The 17,047-nt window shown below is 41.3% G+C and overlaps 2 protein-coding genes across 23 annotated transcripts in view; one reads left to right on the top strand and one right to left on the bottom strand.

The window, feature by feature from the left end:
- The window catches only part of LOC110984391 (uncharacterized), a 32,615-nt gene extending 18,707 nt beyond the window's left edge, over positions 1-13,908 (bottom strand). For all 7 annotated transcript variants that reach the window (XM_087143732.1, XM_087143729.1, XM_087143728.1 and 4 more), the window contains exons 1-6: positions 12,774-13,908; positions 11,761-11,858; positions 2,906-2,990; positions 2,037-2,186; positions 1,024-1,262; positions 568-662 (exon numbers count right to left, since the gene is read on the bottom strand). In XM_087143732.1, the coding sequence (XP_086999858.1) occupies positions 1,108-1,262; positions 2,037-2,186; positions 2,906-2,990; positions 11,761-11,778 (408 nt within the window). In that variant the 5' untranslated portion in view covers positions 11,779-11,858; positions 12,774-13,908 and the 3' untranslated portion in view covers positions 568-662; positions 1,024-1,107. The remainder of the gene's footprint in view (positions 1-567; positions 663-1,023; positions 1,263-2,036; positions 2,187-2,905; positions 2,991-11,760; positions 11,859-12,773) is intronic.
- Positions 1-17,047, top strand: part of LOC110984389 (single-stranded DNA-binding protein 3-like) — a 102,956-nt gene that overhangs the window by 57,061 nt on the left and 28,848 nt on the right. The window lies entirely within an intron of this gene.

Here is a 17,047-nt window from a genome sequence, read left to right as displayed (position 1 = left end):
ATTTGATTTGTTTTGAATTAATAAGTGACTGTAGTTGACAGTTTGTAGGTCCGATTGATTTGCCGGTCTTGAGTTTCTTCCCCACCGGTTTAAATTGGATCTCTGATATTGTGTCATAAGGATGGGCAGAGTAACTGGTGAGAAGTATGGTACCATGTGAAGATGGTATGCCATATCTGCTATTCACGTACATTTTGTTGGAGCTGTATCCGGTTGTGCCATTTTTGCCTCCACGGTTCATTTATTTACCATCTCTGTGGACAACCTTTTGTCCTGCTTTCCTACATGTATGTACAAAAGATTAATTACATGTCATCCTCCATGTCCTGCATCAGACAACAGAGGGCGCTCCTCCTTTCTACTGCTGCACAGTTGGTCTGGTTACATGTCGTGCATGAACAGTGTGAATACTTAAGAATATTGACAGTCGCATGTATGCACATTTTTGACAGGTTTCTCTGCAACTATTGTCAATTACCACCCATGACCAGTTTACATTTTAGTGCTTAAATCTACTTTAAAAGCAAGAAAGTAGTAAGGACGGAGAATGTGGAAAGCGTGACTTACCTTTCCTTGTGAAGTCGATCCATGTTTACTGTCATTTACTCTCATCGGTTGTTGTTCTTTTGCTACTTGAAGACTCAGGATTGCTTCTCTTCAGTCTAGAAGAAGTTGTTCACAATGTATGTTTTAAATTCATTTGTTCATAGTCAATCAAGTTTCCTTAAGAAAGTATCGCCCGAATCCTTTTCAATTGAATTAGTTCAACCTCAGGTTTATTCAACCATGGCAGAAAATGAAATCAACAGGAAAGAGGCTCAGTGAATTTTTCAATCGTTACATAGGTCTCATCATTTTTGGTCACTGTGTAGCTTCCTACATTTACATGTATCTGTTCACGTACTGGTTTGTGCATGCATGTATAGTATGGGTGGGTGGTTTAACGTTACATGTGTATGCAAGCAGGACTAGTGTCCTTTAACTTCTTGCCCGTGGACAAGTAATTTCAAATTTCCAATTTACCGGTGACTGTTGATTTATCATTCCGATGTTGATGGATCCCACCGCCCACTCCTTTGGTCTTGCATCCTGTCTCTTAACCTCTCCTTAATCTTCTCCTTCGTGTGCGTCGTAGGCGTGTTGGACTAATTGGGAGTCGCTTGTTGATAAATGCACCTGCCCGTGTTGGGCTCGATATCTACTTCGATCAGGGTTGTACAGGCATTCCCATCTCGCTAGACAAAAATTGTCAGCTATTTTAGCTGGGGCAAGATAATGTCGGAAGAAAGCGGGAGAGTAAAAGAAAAGGGGTCACTTTTGCAGTAATCCCATCGTCTGTTCAGCCCAATATCAGACAAGAAGCCTTTCAGGTCCTTGCATTGTAATCAGAGCTGTGGCGGGTCATAGAAGGATATTACTGGAATTAATCTTTAATGCGATTGAGGGGAAATTTGAATTGGAAATCTGAACTTTTGGGGGGGATCTGATCTAGTAATTGATTTGCCCTCTAATGGATCAACAGATCTTGGGATGCAATTTCATTTGTGGAGTCATTTCCATGAACACGGGGCATTTGATGAATTGACTCCTCTTTAGTGGTTGAAGCATAAGTTGGAGAAACATGTATATAATGCTTGCATATTAATATGAGATTCAAGTTTGGATATGTGCCAAAGTATTATGGCCGGATTGGCAATGCTACAGTACTGGAAGGGTATACAGGAATATTCAGACTTGCAATTCAGGAGATTTACAAGTCCATTTCCAGTCGTTCAGTCTGAGCTCACTAGTTGTTTAGCTATTTTGGTGAACTGTGGCAAACGCATTCCCCTGCCCTTCACTACTTGTGAGCCAGCCTGTAATTTGACTTGATTACAGCATGGGCAATATCAAAGAGACATTTTGGACTGTCCCAGGCAGCACCCTTTTAGGCCCCGTTGTGAGACTGCCCCAGCACCATGCTTAAACCAAAACATCTGCCTAATCAGGCCAACAAATGATGGGCCACATTCAAATGCTTCAAAGGTAAATATTACCACTGATGGTAAACTGTCCCCGTGGGATGTCTCCTCGCTTGATATCGATAAGTCCCTGAATTGTTGGGATGTCAGTTGTCACCTGTTGGGATTTATTCCATTCAGCGAGCACACCGAAGTACGTCAAGATTCCTCGGGGCTGTGGAAATCCTTTTGAAAAAAAAAAAAATTGGCCCAACTATCTCTGACTTTCTTTGCAGTACATGTCAAAGTGAGAACAAAGAGAAGCATCATGCAAAAGTCAGGAGCTGGAGACACTTGTTTAGAAATTACATCAAGGATAAATTAAGATAATCCCTCTGGAGTTTATAAAATGTGTAATGGTGGATCAGCGTTTCTTTTGTTTGATTTTTGTCTAGCCCTTGCATGGGGATGTGGAAATCATCATTGTTTAGGAATTGAGGGAATTCAGTAATGTAATTTTGTAGTAGAGAAAGGCAGCTTCAGTGGGGAGATTTCAATAATGCAATGAGAGTTTTGAAAATGCGGTGAAAGGTACCTTCAATTCTTTTTTTTTTATGATATCACCCAAAAACATCTCTGATTGGTCTGAGCTCTGACCTTAAAACAACTACCATAGGCAGAGCATTCCAGACCCATAGTTATTGTAGTGTTACCTTACACTTCTGTTTGCAGAAGTTTGACTCGTCAGTTTAATTTTTTTTTGTTTTTTGTTTTGGTTGCGTCCCAATTGCATTTGGGGCAGCTTGAAAGGTTACTCAGTCGATGTCCTTCACTGTTGGCTTTTGCCAGTGGTGTTCCCTGAGATACGGTGACAGACTTCGTGACGAGAAACGCTGCTGTGGACATTTAATTATTGGAGATAAACGGGGTAACCTTTTAACAATTCCGGGATCCTGGGCACTTACCCGAGGGTGTGGAATCTTGTTTCTCATGTACTTTCGAAAACAATCTGGACACAATTAGATGAAGCCCATTTCCCCTAAGTTCCACCTGCATGTAGACAGAAGGGGAAAAGTACAAAGTGAAAAAAAAAATGATTACTACACAGATCAAGCAAAGTTGTAGTGGAGGGTATTCGCAACATAAATTTAAACATGTTGTAAATTACAGTTTCAAAGCAGTAGAGAAGACAAATATTTGTGTAACATTACATTTGAACAACTTCAATAATATTGTGTTTTTACAGCATTATTTTTTCATGTTGATTCAGCAAAGTAAGTTTTCCAAAGAGGCAGATATTAGTTTTCATACAGCCTATAAAAACAACGATGCAGATGTTCCATGGAGAGACTTAGCCTGTTGGGGTGTTCTTCAATAAGGACGGATGACGGGCCTTGCCACAGCAACAATGTGATTCATTAGCAGTGGGATGTCACTTTTCAAATCAACCCCCCCCCCCTGAAAAAATCCCAAATAAATTGCATGTTTCAACCACTCAATGCAAACATTTATTCTCATCTTGAATAACGCACCATATGATACATCGACATTATCATCGGAAGAGAGGGAGAGGGGAGGGAAAAAAATGGGGCTTTCTTTAAGTGCCTGCCATGGGTATGAAATTCAGGAAATTGAGTTATTGAAGAAGAGAGGAAATTTGACGCGGGAGTGGGACAACTGTTAGTTTAGGGACGCAAGGAAATGGATTAATAAGAAGAGGACGAGGCCATATTGTGATAGCGTTGTGAGAGCGTGCGCATTGCTGGCAACATTAACCACATGCCTGGAGGTAATTCAGGAATGTAGATTAGGGCCCTTGTAATGAATAAAAGACGAGAAAAAGCGTCGGGGATTATTCGTCATGGGAGAATGGCCCTTGCGCTGTCACCGGGAATACCTACAACGCAAGAATTTATGCTTCGGGGGAAAAATAACAGGGAGGGAAGCTTGGACACATGATCTGAAACAAATTTCAGGTGCGGTGGGGAATTTGTAAAAATTGCTGGGCTAGAAATAAGATACTGACAGGTATAAATAATCCAAACATTCCTGCCAAGAACAAATGTTGGACAGATGGTACGTTGAGCTCTAAAATGATATGCGTTTGTTCTGAACTTGACTTGCAGCCTTTCTTGGAAGTGTACCTTTTTTTCCTCAGTTTTTGTTCGCTTTTAAAAATTTTTTTTGCCATACCAGCCTTAGACTCTAGCGATTTAATTTTTTTCTTGTTTGAAGTGACCTTGTGGGTAAATTCTTAAATGATGATGTTTATCAACTGAACAGAAATGTGAGATGTGTGTAGATTTAACGAACAGAGTGCTCCTTACTGGAGATCGGTTGATAGTAGGCTCAGATAGGGCTTCTCGGAGAACCCTTTGGAGGTTGTTGGTTGCTGGTTATTTCTAGCCCATGGACTCAGTGTAGACCCTTTTTGAACCTGATTTGGAAAAAAATGGCTTCAGGCCTTTTAGTTGCAGAAATGAGACTGTATCGTTTGCTTAAAAAAAAGTGTGAAAAATGTATCATGAAAGTTACAACATGAGAAATCCAATTTAATCTCCTGACTTTCACTCCTGGACGAAAGCTATTTATCAACCGATTTCCCCCTGGTACTTATTGCATTTGTATTGTGCCCCGACAGCTTGTAGGGGCCCAATCAAGATTTCATATTGTGATTAGATGGCGAAGCTGTCAGGTTGATTTCAGCTGCTTTGTATTCAATGTCGGGGGCTTAATTTCCTCCCTAAGATTTGAGGGAGTTTGGAGGCACAGGTGCGGGCAGAGGTGCCCCATGAACTTAAGGTGGAGAGGATGGCATAACCTCATTAAGGGAAGGGGAAGCCCTGGCATCATAGTGGCCAGTTTGAACCATATGGCAAGGATCCAGACCCTTGAAGATAACAGCCCATCAAGTTTTCTAGTCTTTTTTGTGGGCTAGATCTTACCAGGCTTCCCATGAACATGATGGCCATGATCTCCTGTGATTTCGTCCCTTGCATGCACTTCAAATTACCATTAATATGAAAATTAACCAGTCCTGAATCGCGGGTCATCAGTTCCTATAATTAATCCCAGTGAGCCTGAATCTTCCCATTTAATTCAAATATTTCCTCGCACTCCGGTGAGTTGTGAGGTAAAAAAAAAAATTGACTGATGTTCTTTAGATTGATTTATTATTACTGTACCGTATTCCCCATCTTTCCTGCATTAACACTTTGTGTCCATATTTTACTCATATCTCCTCATGGTACTTAAAATATTCATCAAGCCCATAATCAGCAGCATTTAAATTTGCTGTGACTCTGAAGACTGAAGGAGAACTTGGCTCATTGTGGATTTAAAAAAAATGAAAGAAAGCCGCCAAGATTTAGGATATACTTGAGTTGTTGGGTCAAGTCAGTTTAATGGGATTTTTTTCCCCCTTTTTAGCAATGGGATTTTCCGCTAAGCCTCGAAGTGATTTTCGTAGGTTCTTGAACCTGTCACTGCCAATTTCATTATGATTTTTATGCTAATTTGCCTTTGATGTAGGTAGGATGTATTTTCAGAGGCATTCTGGGACAAATTAGGTTCTTACTCAACCTGTGGTGTGTTGCCTCTTTATTGCGAACACCTAAGAAACCTGTTTAAAATTGGCAATGGAGTTTCACCTGAAGAAATCTGTCCTTTCATTCAGAAAAACACACAGCAATCTCCCTCTAAGCGAACAGAGGCAGAAAAGTACTGTAGACCAACTCGCACTTTGTCTTTTGGTTGGCATCCTGAAATTTCTTGGGGGAGGTTGGAATTTTCTGGGCCCGATTGACTCCATTTCCAGCCACCTATACTGCTTGCCTAGATGCATCCCATCCACCACACCGATCACAATAAAATGCGAATGGCCTCCCCACCAGGGAACAGTAGGGCAGTGTCTTAAGCTTTATATCCAAGCAGGCTCCACTCAACTGAAATATGCTGAAGCCAGAGTAGTCACTCCGCACTTGCTCAAGCCTGATACTGGATGCCTCCACATTAACCATATTACTTTAATGGCATCCACATTAAGTTGTAATTTACTTGGCCCCATTTTTTTTAGCTGCAGGGATCTCCCCCCCCCACCCCATTTTGTATTACATGGATTGGGAGTGATCAATAAATTGAATTTGGCGGCCCTACATTTTTATACTTTCAGGTTCCGAAGGTCCAAACCTCCAAGGCTGCTTCATTAGACAAAAGGGGGAAACTGCCTAAAAGCACCATTTAGGCCCTGTTTCCATGGAGTGCTTATTTTCTTATGTGGGTTGAGAGTGTGTGTTTAACCTTATTGGAGGCATCAGTATATCCGGGGTTCCTTTGCCGGTAATTAAGGCGGATGGAGCTTCAGAACCACACCCCCCCATCAATTAAGTTGTCTTACAGGATTTAAATGTTCCCATCCACAAGAAAAAAATTAATTCAGCAGTGCATTTCTAACATTGATTTTCAGAGTGACTTAAAGGGTGAGTGAGCCTGCCGTTTCTCTGCTTTTGAGATGGGTATTCACATTTTTAAGGCAGTGCCAGACACGGTTTTGTATTTCTGGGAAAATATATATTTTTACCCGTCTACACCATGCTTCTCCGGAAAGAAGAAAGGAAAAAACGATGGCAGAAAAATTGGGATGTACAGTTAGAAAATTAATTTACACTGTCACGTGTACTTTTTAAATCAGTGAGGCAAGACATAAAAAACACTGCGAAAGCATGGGAGAAACGTAACCACGCTCAGGTGTCTTATGCACTAAGGGCTACTTTGGTAAGTTGTGGGAGGGTCTGTTTTCCATTCACATTTTATGCATGAAGATACATTTAATTTGCACGTTTATCAGGGCCTATACGTGACTTGTCCATTACAAAATGGGTGATGGCTTTTAAGTTTTAATAGTACTAAAGCTTGATTTATTTTCAGACATGTGTTCCATTGCAGATTGTGCAATAAACAAGATACTTTTTTTCTGTTTAAAGGAATGGATTTTAATTGGCTTAGACAGCATAATTTGATTGGAGGTACACAAGCATGTTACACTCTCTTATTTTGATTGGTAGCCGCATACATGTAATTCAATTTTTTCCATGTGGTTGGGGCATAAATTCACCTGTGCGAATGTTACACTACTTGCGTCCAACTTCAGCCCAAGGCTCCCTTTCTTCTCAGATGCGAGGAAAAATATATGAATTTCACTGTTAAGGAATCTGATCGAGACCTTTCCAAACACACAGCAAATTTGGCTGCCGGCAGTGCACTCTAAACCTGCGCTAAGTGAATCATATTTGACCCATTACTCTGGTTGCTGCGGCAGGTCGTGGTTGGAGGGGTCCTACTCTGGTACAATTTTTATCCAAACATCATGTCAGCTAGGCTGACAGCTTATCCAGCCTACAGGTGAAGACAGATCTTCATGGTTTGTTGACTGAATTTGAGAAAGAGCGGGATATTAACATCAATTTTTTTTGTTTTGGGGTGTTTTTTTATTTTGAAAGGTAGAAGGAAGGTGGCATCACTGAAACTTTCTGCCCTGTTAGCTGGTTTGTCATGAGAGCAAAGTGCTGTATCAGTGAGTCAAACTTGCCACGGTGCTTTTTGTTTATAGGGTCTGTTTGGACAGTAGCATACATGTACATGTAAAAGCCTGCATGCTCTTGGACAGACAAGGACAATGCTAACATGCCTTCCAAAGGGGAGCCACTACACACCACATACCTTGTTCTGTTGCAAATAATCCACCTTCATGCACTAGCCATTACTTTTTTTGTCCCATCTTGGGTGGGCTTGATCTTACATGTACTTGTAACTGGGAGAGGATACTTATCAAGAGATTGAATGCAGTTGGACTGTGGGAAGGGTTTTCTTGAAGATAGGGGGTTAGGGGTGGTATTGACAGGCTAGTCTAAGATCATGGAGGAATAGGTTGAAGCTACAGTGTGCTTCCCCCTCATGCTTTCACAGGCTCGGGCCTCATTTATTTTCTTGTGGGTCATTTATTAGAGAGGGATCAGGGAGCCTTTGGCAGGGACACAGCAGGGACAATTGTGAGGGCTGGTTACCAAGGAATGTCAACAAATTATGAGCAGTGTATCGGTACCCACCGCTCTGGGCATCCGTGTTGTTCAATTTACAGCTGTGCATGAGGTTTAAACCCTTCCTGAACAAGCCCCATGACTCAACTCCTGCAACTGCTCCAACCCTTCTTTCCTGCTCCCCTTAATGAATCCAATTCAGCCAAAGCAAAAGCCATGCTGTCATCCCAACCAGTTATTTTGGGCTTTGAACCTTTTCCCTGTCGCCCCGGCAATTTCCCTTCAAACGTTCTCCACAGATTTGGTTTATAAAAGAAAAAAAATCTCCCTGCCACTGTGCATTGGCTCTAACTGGGACCTTAATTACCAAATTTAGCAGTCCCTATTGAGGGGGATCATGAGGGGCCAGATTTTCACACCAGTGTTCCATTTAAAAGCCCCCTTGGTGGCGGCCAGTGAGAGGGATTTGTCATCCTAATGAATTGGAATTCCTGTCAATAACCAATGGCTGGGAGTGCCTGGCATGATTTGTGGTTTAACGAGTGGTACATGGACTCCCTCCAGAGTGTGTTTTTAATGTTGGAAGTCACAAAAGACAGAAGTATTGCTTGCAAAGTGTAAAAATAAACTGGCAGATTTCCTTTACTGAACTTTTAAAAGGTGCACTCAGTAACAATAAACATGGCTCCCTGTAAACAAACAGGAACAAAATCTGGAACAAAGTCAGCCAACATTTGTGCCGCAGTTCTTTTTTTCACCTTTTTTTTTGGGGGGGGAGCATACATGTAGGTCTGGAGAACGTACGGTATGTTTCAGAAGTCATGTTCCAAAGTTTGCATTATTGGTTTTAGTGGCTAACATGTAGTCCTGTTGAGATTTTTTTTATATTTGAGGTACAGAAAAAGCACTTTGAATCTTCAGAGGGAATAGTGCAGTACATTGTATGATGGATGGTATTTTTCACACAAATTGCCGGAGGGGTTTATTTGGACAGGGAAATGTAATTGTAAACATCCCATCAATTGTGTTTCAAATTGACTCCGAAAGAACATTAATTTTTGACAGTTTGCAAAACACTATTTTTTTGTTCAAAATGCCAGCTTCTTTGTGTTGTTAGAACTCAAAACAAAGTCAACCAGTGACAGAGCTTGTTTTTCTTCTGAAATAAGTTGCAGTAATCATTAACCCTGTGCTTCTTAGATCTGACCAAACCAATAAGGAAGGTTTTTTTTAGGATTTAAGGGAGGCAGAACCCAAGCACCATCACTGTTCAGTTACACGTGAGTAGAATGGCCCTCCAAGTGAAAGTGCAGAAAATTTGTGACTGGATTGCTGGGTGTTTTAGAGGACTCTGAAAGTTACGTACAGTAGCACTGAAATCACCTTTCAGAAAAAAATGTCATTTTCAAACATCTGGTTGGTTCTGTGAGTGGAAGAGAGGTGGGTAGGGTAAGAAATCACTCAGTATCCCTTTTAGAAATGTGAAATCGAGCTTTACCCCTTCCAGAGTAAGAGCATCAAAGCCCATTGACATGATCTTGCAACTGGAAAGGTTAGTTTGTTAAGGATATTCATTCAAGATGTTTTTCCAAGAGCAGGAACCAAAACCAGCTTTTTATTAGCCAATTCTCGTGGGTGTCTTTCTGTGGCGTTAGGATTAAAATTGTGCCAGCTGACACATGCAAAAGCTTTCAGTGAGAAAGAGTTTTCTCAGTCATACAGTGATCATTCCAACATTTAGAGACAGAACTGAGCAAATGTAGTTCTCTTGTTTGAATGATATTCACTATTGTCCTTACCGTGAAGATTCACATAAGCTACAGAGCATTTGATCATACAAGTTTTTAAGAAAAAGCTAAACTCAAACGAACCACTGGATCGAAGTGACCTTTACAAAAGACAGAATTCCTCGGGGATTACATGTATGTGTTGGATAAATACACAGGCCTGATGGGCTCATCAGAATTCTTGATCAACTCGGTCAGATTCCTCTGATTGTGTGGGATTTGAACTGCCTGTTTCACTTCTGTTTTTCTTTTCTTTTTGTGTTTTTGTTTTTTCAAGTGCCATTGACCAGGTACATTATTCGTTATTTGGTTCTGACTTGTCCAACTAGCCAAAAATTTTTGCAGAGTTTAGGGTTTAGAACCAATCCTGTTTATCCTATGAATTATCTCAAACTTACAATATGCACAGTATAGTCGCAGCCCTCATCAGATGTCATTGGAAGGACACAAATCACGTATAATGGCTTCAAATGATCTTCTAATTGGTTTTTGATGAATCACCATTGGTTATCCATCAGTCCTTTTTTATTATTAGTATTTTTAATAAGTGCACTTTCCTGGTAAAAACAGTCAGCCCACCCCCTCTATGAACTCCGTGCACTCTAGAATCCCCAGCAATCTGAAATCCTAGTGGGAGAAAAGAAATCATCTAAGAATGACATTTTTTGAGGCAGTTACGAGAAAGAACCAGGTGTCAGACCGACATTGTTTATGGGCGAGATGTGGTATAAATTCCCATTGTTTATCCATCTGGGGGCAGGTGTAGTTGTAAAGTTGAAACCTGAGCGTTGACCCCCAGCCCCTGGGGTTGTAAATTCAAGGGATTATCTTCTTTTTTTGTAATTGTTTCAGAGATGGTCATTCCTGGTTGTGCCTTGACTTTATCTAGGAAAAAAACTGGTCGGTTGTCATTTTTGTTAGTAATTAAGTGTCTGAGCTACTTTGATTGCTCTGTGAAACTACCACTTTACTCCAAGTCTCCATGGTACAACCTCCAATGTAGGATTTGTCAGAGTTACCTAAACGTGACCCACTCCAACAAATAAGGTGTCATTTGCTGGTTTCCCCTATTAATTTGCAGGAAGATCACCTGTCATTAGTGAAACTGAAATCTTTCTGTTTACTTTCAATCTCTGTCATTACAAATGGAAACAACACTGTTTGGAATGTACTGTTTTCTGGGATTGCCAGTTGCATGCTTTTTAGGGACACGGTTCTTTCCAATTATTAATCCCCGTAATATTTTCCCTGTTACTCTCACATTTTAAAAACGTTCATTAGGTGACTTAGCATTACCAATACATGTATAGTCGAACCTCGTTAATAAGAGCACTGTAAATACAAGAAGATTCTACTTATAACGAGGAAATCTTTGGATCCCAACCCTTTGTTTTTCATTGTTTTCATTCCTGACAAAAAAATTACAAGGTTCCTGTTATAATAAGGTAATTTGCTAAGTCCAAAGGACCTCGTATTAACGAGGTCTGACTGTACTTTAAATCACTAGAATGATTTTTTTCTAGTGCCGTTTGTCTTAAAATTCCACAAGTTTGTTCGATAACTGAATTCTCATCCATCTTAATGGACACCTCTAGCCACACAAATCTTTGAAACAAGGTACCAGTACATGTACTGTACTTCTACGACAGTCCCTGTGTTAGAAGTCTTCCAGGAGAAAGAATAAAGGCACGGTTCAGGACAGATATGAGCCCCCCGCCCTACTGCTGCAGAGCTGTGTTGTGGTAAGCACTGGAGTCGTGAAAGCCAATGGAATCGGCCCATTTTTCAGATGAACATAGGTACAGCAAACAGTGCAACAGTGCATAGAATTTGGGTACGGTGTGGTACCGTACGTACATCAGGGGCCTTGACTCACTAAATATGTATGCAGGTTGAGTCTACAGTATGTATTAATGCAGCACTGAAATACTTAGAGAGCAGACCCATTGCATTGTACTAAGTTACAAGTGCACTGAAGAATTCATGCATGGGACCTACCTTACATGTAAGTGACATCTTCGCTGGCTGATATCCTCCTGTCCAGCATGTATTCTTCCACAGTTAATGAAGGATGACTTCTAAGACTGTCCGCCACCCTGTCGAGCATTAAGCAGACTGACATTAAAATCCTCAGCCAGTAGAGATATTTATATACGCGCGGTCACACACTCACACACTCGTTGACTGGCAAAACTATCCTGTTGGCAATTGCCACATTTTTAGTGCTTCTCGTGATTGATGAGCCTATAGAAATTTCAATTTAATAGCGTCTAGGGGCTGGACTTCCCTCAGCAAGGGCTCTGTTTTTTTCTTCTTTTTTTCTCCCTTTCAGGCCGTTTCCTGGGCCCATGGTTTGCATAATTGGTTTGAGGAATCCTGAATGTGCACCAAGGGGGCTGACCTCAACCCTCCCCCTGATGGGGAAGTGTCTGGTCTGTAACCAGGGACAGGGGAAAAAGTCATCTCTGCTCACAATCAGTGTAGACCTCAGAAACATGAAGTGGTCGAGTTAGGCCAGGACAAGCGTCACTCACAGCAGTGCACTAAGGAGTGTTTTGTAAATCTCCCCCCTTCCCTTTTTGTTTGTTTTTTTGGCATTTTGCATTTCAATTCATTCGCGGAGAGACAGACATGCTTCACTGATGGATTCATTATGCTCAGGCAAATCAGATTTTGAGTCGTTAAAACTGGTTAGGAGCACCTAAATTCTACCTGGCTGGGAACATGTGGTGTTCTTTTCTTTCCAGCATATTTTTAATTTGGAGGGCTTGTGAATGCTGGGGTGTTTACTATAGAACACACATATCTTGGAATGCAGAAAGCCCCTGCTGTCTTTGTGATTATACAAAATTGTATTTGAAGAATTTTTGTGAATGCATGCAGTCTACAAAAGAAACAAAACTCTACCCAATTATTTTCAATTGTATCCAATGCTTCGGCACTACTTTCCTCTCCAATTAGATTAGCCAGAATTTAATGGAATTGAGAATAATATGCATGTCTGTGCTTACCATTTATATAAAGAAGCCAGGCTGTTCAGAGTTTTTGTACAGCATGAATGGCTGTGTACTATTCCACTGTAGATATAATTCTACTTTGTCCACTGTGGATGCATCAAACTGCACGAACTGTTAAGTGAGGAAGTAGGTAAAGCACATATTAATAATGCTCCGGGTACCGTCTGTCTCAGTCATTGCTCAAATCCTCGATCATACACTGTAGGCGTTTCCCAGTTGAAATCTTCGGACATTTTTCAAGTAATGCAAGGGTACACTTGCAAACAAATAATTAGCTTTCAGGCTAGATATGCACGAGTTGCCCGCAGAAGCCGTGCGCTGCTTTTGCATTCCTTTTTTGTATTGTCGTTCGGCGTTTCCATGGCTGTAGTGAAATGCCCCTCCAGTGAGTTTAGTGGAAATTGGCAACATGGAATCCTGCCAGCCTAATTGGCGTGGTGATATTAAATGTCCTGTTTGTTTGCGCTTGGCTGGTTGCCGAGCTGCCAGTCCTGCACAAAAGTGATTGCTATGGCCTGGGAGACTTTTGTGTGAGCTGGCAGGTGAACATTATTGTCATTGGTATTCAGACCAGTTGGGATCCATGATGTGACAGCTTTGAATGGTCATGTACATGTAGCAGTATCGGTCACCAGTGACCACTCATCACCATGATGTAGGTTTCATCCATGATTTCGCGCACCTTATATTTTATAATTTCCTTAATCTATCTGCACATTTGTATGCCAGATAAATAGTATCCTAAGTCACTGAGGTTACTACGATTCCATTTGTAGTGGGTTCAGTTCCCATAGGACACCATGGCTGTACTGTACTCCTAGCTGGCCAAAGCTCTCCAGTAAACACAGCACAGGGGACCCGTAACCAACAGGCATGTCTGCAAGATAACTCTTTTGTGTTCATGCCTTTGCCCTGTTATTAATGGCACTCATGGTGGATTGCCCTCACTTTATATTACACTTCAGTACATTTGGAGAAAGGTCAGCGGAGGTCATCACTTTTATTCTGACTCCAAGTTGGGGAGGGGGGGCTTGATGTAGTATGGGCGTCCCTGAGTGGACCTTGATGATACATTGATGGTTTCTCCTGCCACTTTTGGTTACTTTGATCCTACCTTGTGAAAGCTCTCTCCCACTCCCTCCCTCCCTCCCATCATGGGGATGTAATTTGAAGGTGATGACAGTCAGAAACTGACGGATAGAGAGCTACAGTTCCACACTCTTCACACCTGTAAATGCCGCTCTTTGCATTTTCTGAACACGGTCCGGCGGTTTCATGGGTGTGCACATGTAGGCTCGCTCTCCTTCTCATGCCAAGATTGTGCTCCTGTTTCTGTGTATCTAAACTGCAGCTGGTGAAGATGTTTGTGACTGCTTGTCACCAGGTGGATGGAATAAGTTAAGTTACAAGCTCGATTTCCACCCACATCTCTGCAAACCTCAACAATGGTGTTAGCATCCCAAACATGACGTCATCTTGAGGGACATGGGTGCATTGACTCCAGTGAAATGTTGACGCAATTTTTAGGAGTGCAGCAGACAGTAACTGACGTTCAACACTTTACATGATGGTAGGCTTGGTACATGTACATGTAGCTTTGAAGCACCCATGAATTGTAGAGTTCACATATATTCCAATGTCAGGTAGTTTTGGAGCTCTCACCTGCAGAAATAAACGCACAAGTGTAAATGCAAAATGGTGGACAACCCAAAAATAGCCTGAAGGATTCTGTTCCATTGGTAACAAGGAATCCGCAATACATGTGCACTGTACATGTAACAGTGCCCTGATATCAGCAAGTGTGACTGAAAAAGAATTCCATCACAGACTCTAAGTGTGTCACAGCTTCACATCATGTGACAGATCTGTCGGACTATAATCGTTTCACATGTAAGCAATGTGGTCATTAGACTGTAAAGAAGGCACGGTGAAAAGCGGGATTGATCAGGTTGGAATTTCCAGCTGAAAACTAAGGGGTCCAGTCATTTTGCAGCTAGGCTAGAGAAAGCATCCCCCAACACTCATGGAGTATTTAGAGAGCCAAATGATGTACAGCACCTTGGGAGATTGGATGGTCCAAGGTATGGAAGAGGAGTCTTTCTTCTCCTCATCAAATCATTGGTTAAGGTTTTAGAGGCTGGGGGGGGAGAAAGAAGGGTTAATGGAATGAAATTAATCACAGTGGAAGCAGCTGTCACCTCTAATGTGGAGGAAAAATAAACTCCCAGTACATTCTTTGCACTGCAGGAGAAGTGTCCGGCTTTTGTTCATAAACATGATGTACGGAACCCCCCCCTTCCCGCATGCTGGGATTGGTTGTAAGATCGATTGTGTTGCTATAGCATGTCATGAATATTCATGTATTTGCATGCTGCAGCAGAGGTTAGTGTTATTATGAATAAATGAACTTTCATATGAACTTCTTCAGGGGCTGGGGACTTGAGGCCAGGCATAATTTGAGTAAAATTTTGAGTTGACAGATGCTTGATAATGGAGGCTACTGGCAGCTTTGAGAGCTATCACTGGAATATGGCGCAAGACCGAGAACGAGAATCAGTCTTGAAGAATAAGTTGTTTGAAAATGAAGAGGAAGCATTCTTGTGATTGCCGGATATGATTTTCACCTTGGCTTCAGCGACGCACTGGTACATTTAGCAATGTATTAAAACAAACAGTGGCTATAGCAAGGCTTATGTTGCAATGCTGGGTGGCTTGTCAAGGTCATGATTTTGATAGTGAAAGGCAGAGAGGTGTTATCCATTGATAGCATCAGTTTTTTGTTGTTGATAAGCATGTTTTTTTGGTGCATGTATTCTTCACAGTAGGTCATCACTGAAAACTGGAAGTGTTGGGTGCAGCTTTACTCTGTTTTTGTAGAATGTTTTTCTTAGAGATGGCCTTGGGCAGTTCGGTGATTAAAATTCAACCTTCAGACATCTTGTTTGTACATGTAAGTGCACCAAGGGGTAGATTGCACCGACTAACCCAGTGATGATGCATCTGTATGCCTGCATTCATGCCTGCTTAAATTGGCCATAATTTTAGCGGCCTGGCTGGACAGTGCCCGACAATACTGTGGCTCATTTAGCTGAAATTGCCCCACACAGGTGGTGTGCTGTGGAAGAGAAATTGCTCGTTAGCATCCAACATGAGCAGGTAATTACACCCGAACATTATCCCCTTCTCTCAAAAGAAATTGCGGGGGGGGGGGGATTTGTCAGGGTTTTTTTTTTTAATTGCCAAATATATTGTCACTTGGAAGAGAAGTTTTATTGGATTTTCAAAATACGTGATGACATCAGTTGGTTTTTTGTGTGGCATTCATTGAAATTGACATACCGTTCAAATTTAATTGCACACAGCTGATTGTCAAATTTTTTAACCGTGGATATTTTTATCTATCACATGTTTCTCTTTTCAAATTAAATATTTCTCTGCAAGATGTTTTTTTTTTCCTGAGGGACTATTTGCCTGGGTCTCGTTCCAACTTCTTTCTGTTCCAAGGAATTGCAGTTTCTTTCCAGCAGTCATACAGCGATTCTCAACTGACTTAATGCTACTGCATCCAGAATTCCTGAGGTAGATGACTCTTGCCATTAGCGCTAAGTGCTGTGGTGGGCTCTTTTGAGCTGCCTGACAGAGAGAAACGTGTCTGTAAAAAAAAGAAAAAAATTTCCCCTCCAAAGTGAAGTAACATGTTGAGGCAGTGGGATATTTGAGGAAGGTCATCGCAAGGATTATTGAAGAAACAGACAACCGTCTCAGGAACAATGGCATTTTGGGTGCAGCTGGAAAAGTTCTGCTTCATTGTCAATATCAGCATCCTATTGAGGCTTTTGGTCAGTGTTTGTGATAGTGTTATTCAGGAAAACAATTCAAAAGACTATGAGAAAAAAATTGAGCTGAAACAAGATGTTCTTTATTTTATCTTTGCAGCTCATTCATTACCAGTATTACTAGTACAGTTTTGTTTTTTATTTTTTTCCTTCCGGAGGCACTAAGTACTAAAGCCATTTATAACTTGAATCTTAAATACTTAAATCTATGAATGGTCTGTCAGAAGACGTCTTTCCTACCTGCTTGTGCCTACCCATTAAAAAAAAGCTCCTCTTTTTTTCTCTACTTGAGAATCCTCTCAACTCGCGCCATTGCTTGTGATGCATTGGCCATTCATGATAGATCCCCTTGATGAATGGGCCTCCATTTAGCTAGTCCGCTGCCCGAGGCTAATGTTGTTCTATCGTCAAGTGAAATCTATTTGAAGTAAT

Source organism: Acanthaster planci, linkage group LG12 (genome assembly GCF_054643075.1).
Source record: "Acanthaster planci isolate LZ-2023a linkage group LG12, COTS_SCS, whole genome shotgun sequence".
Classification (NCBI taxonomy): Eukaryota; Metazoa; Echinodermata; class Asteroidea; order Valvatida; family Acanthasteridae; genus Acanthaster; species Acanthaster planci.
This window is presented reverse-complemented; position numbering and strand designations above follow the sequence as displayed.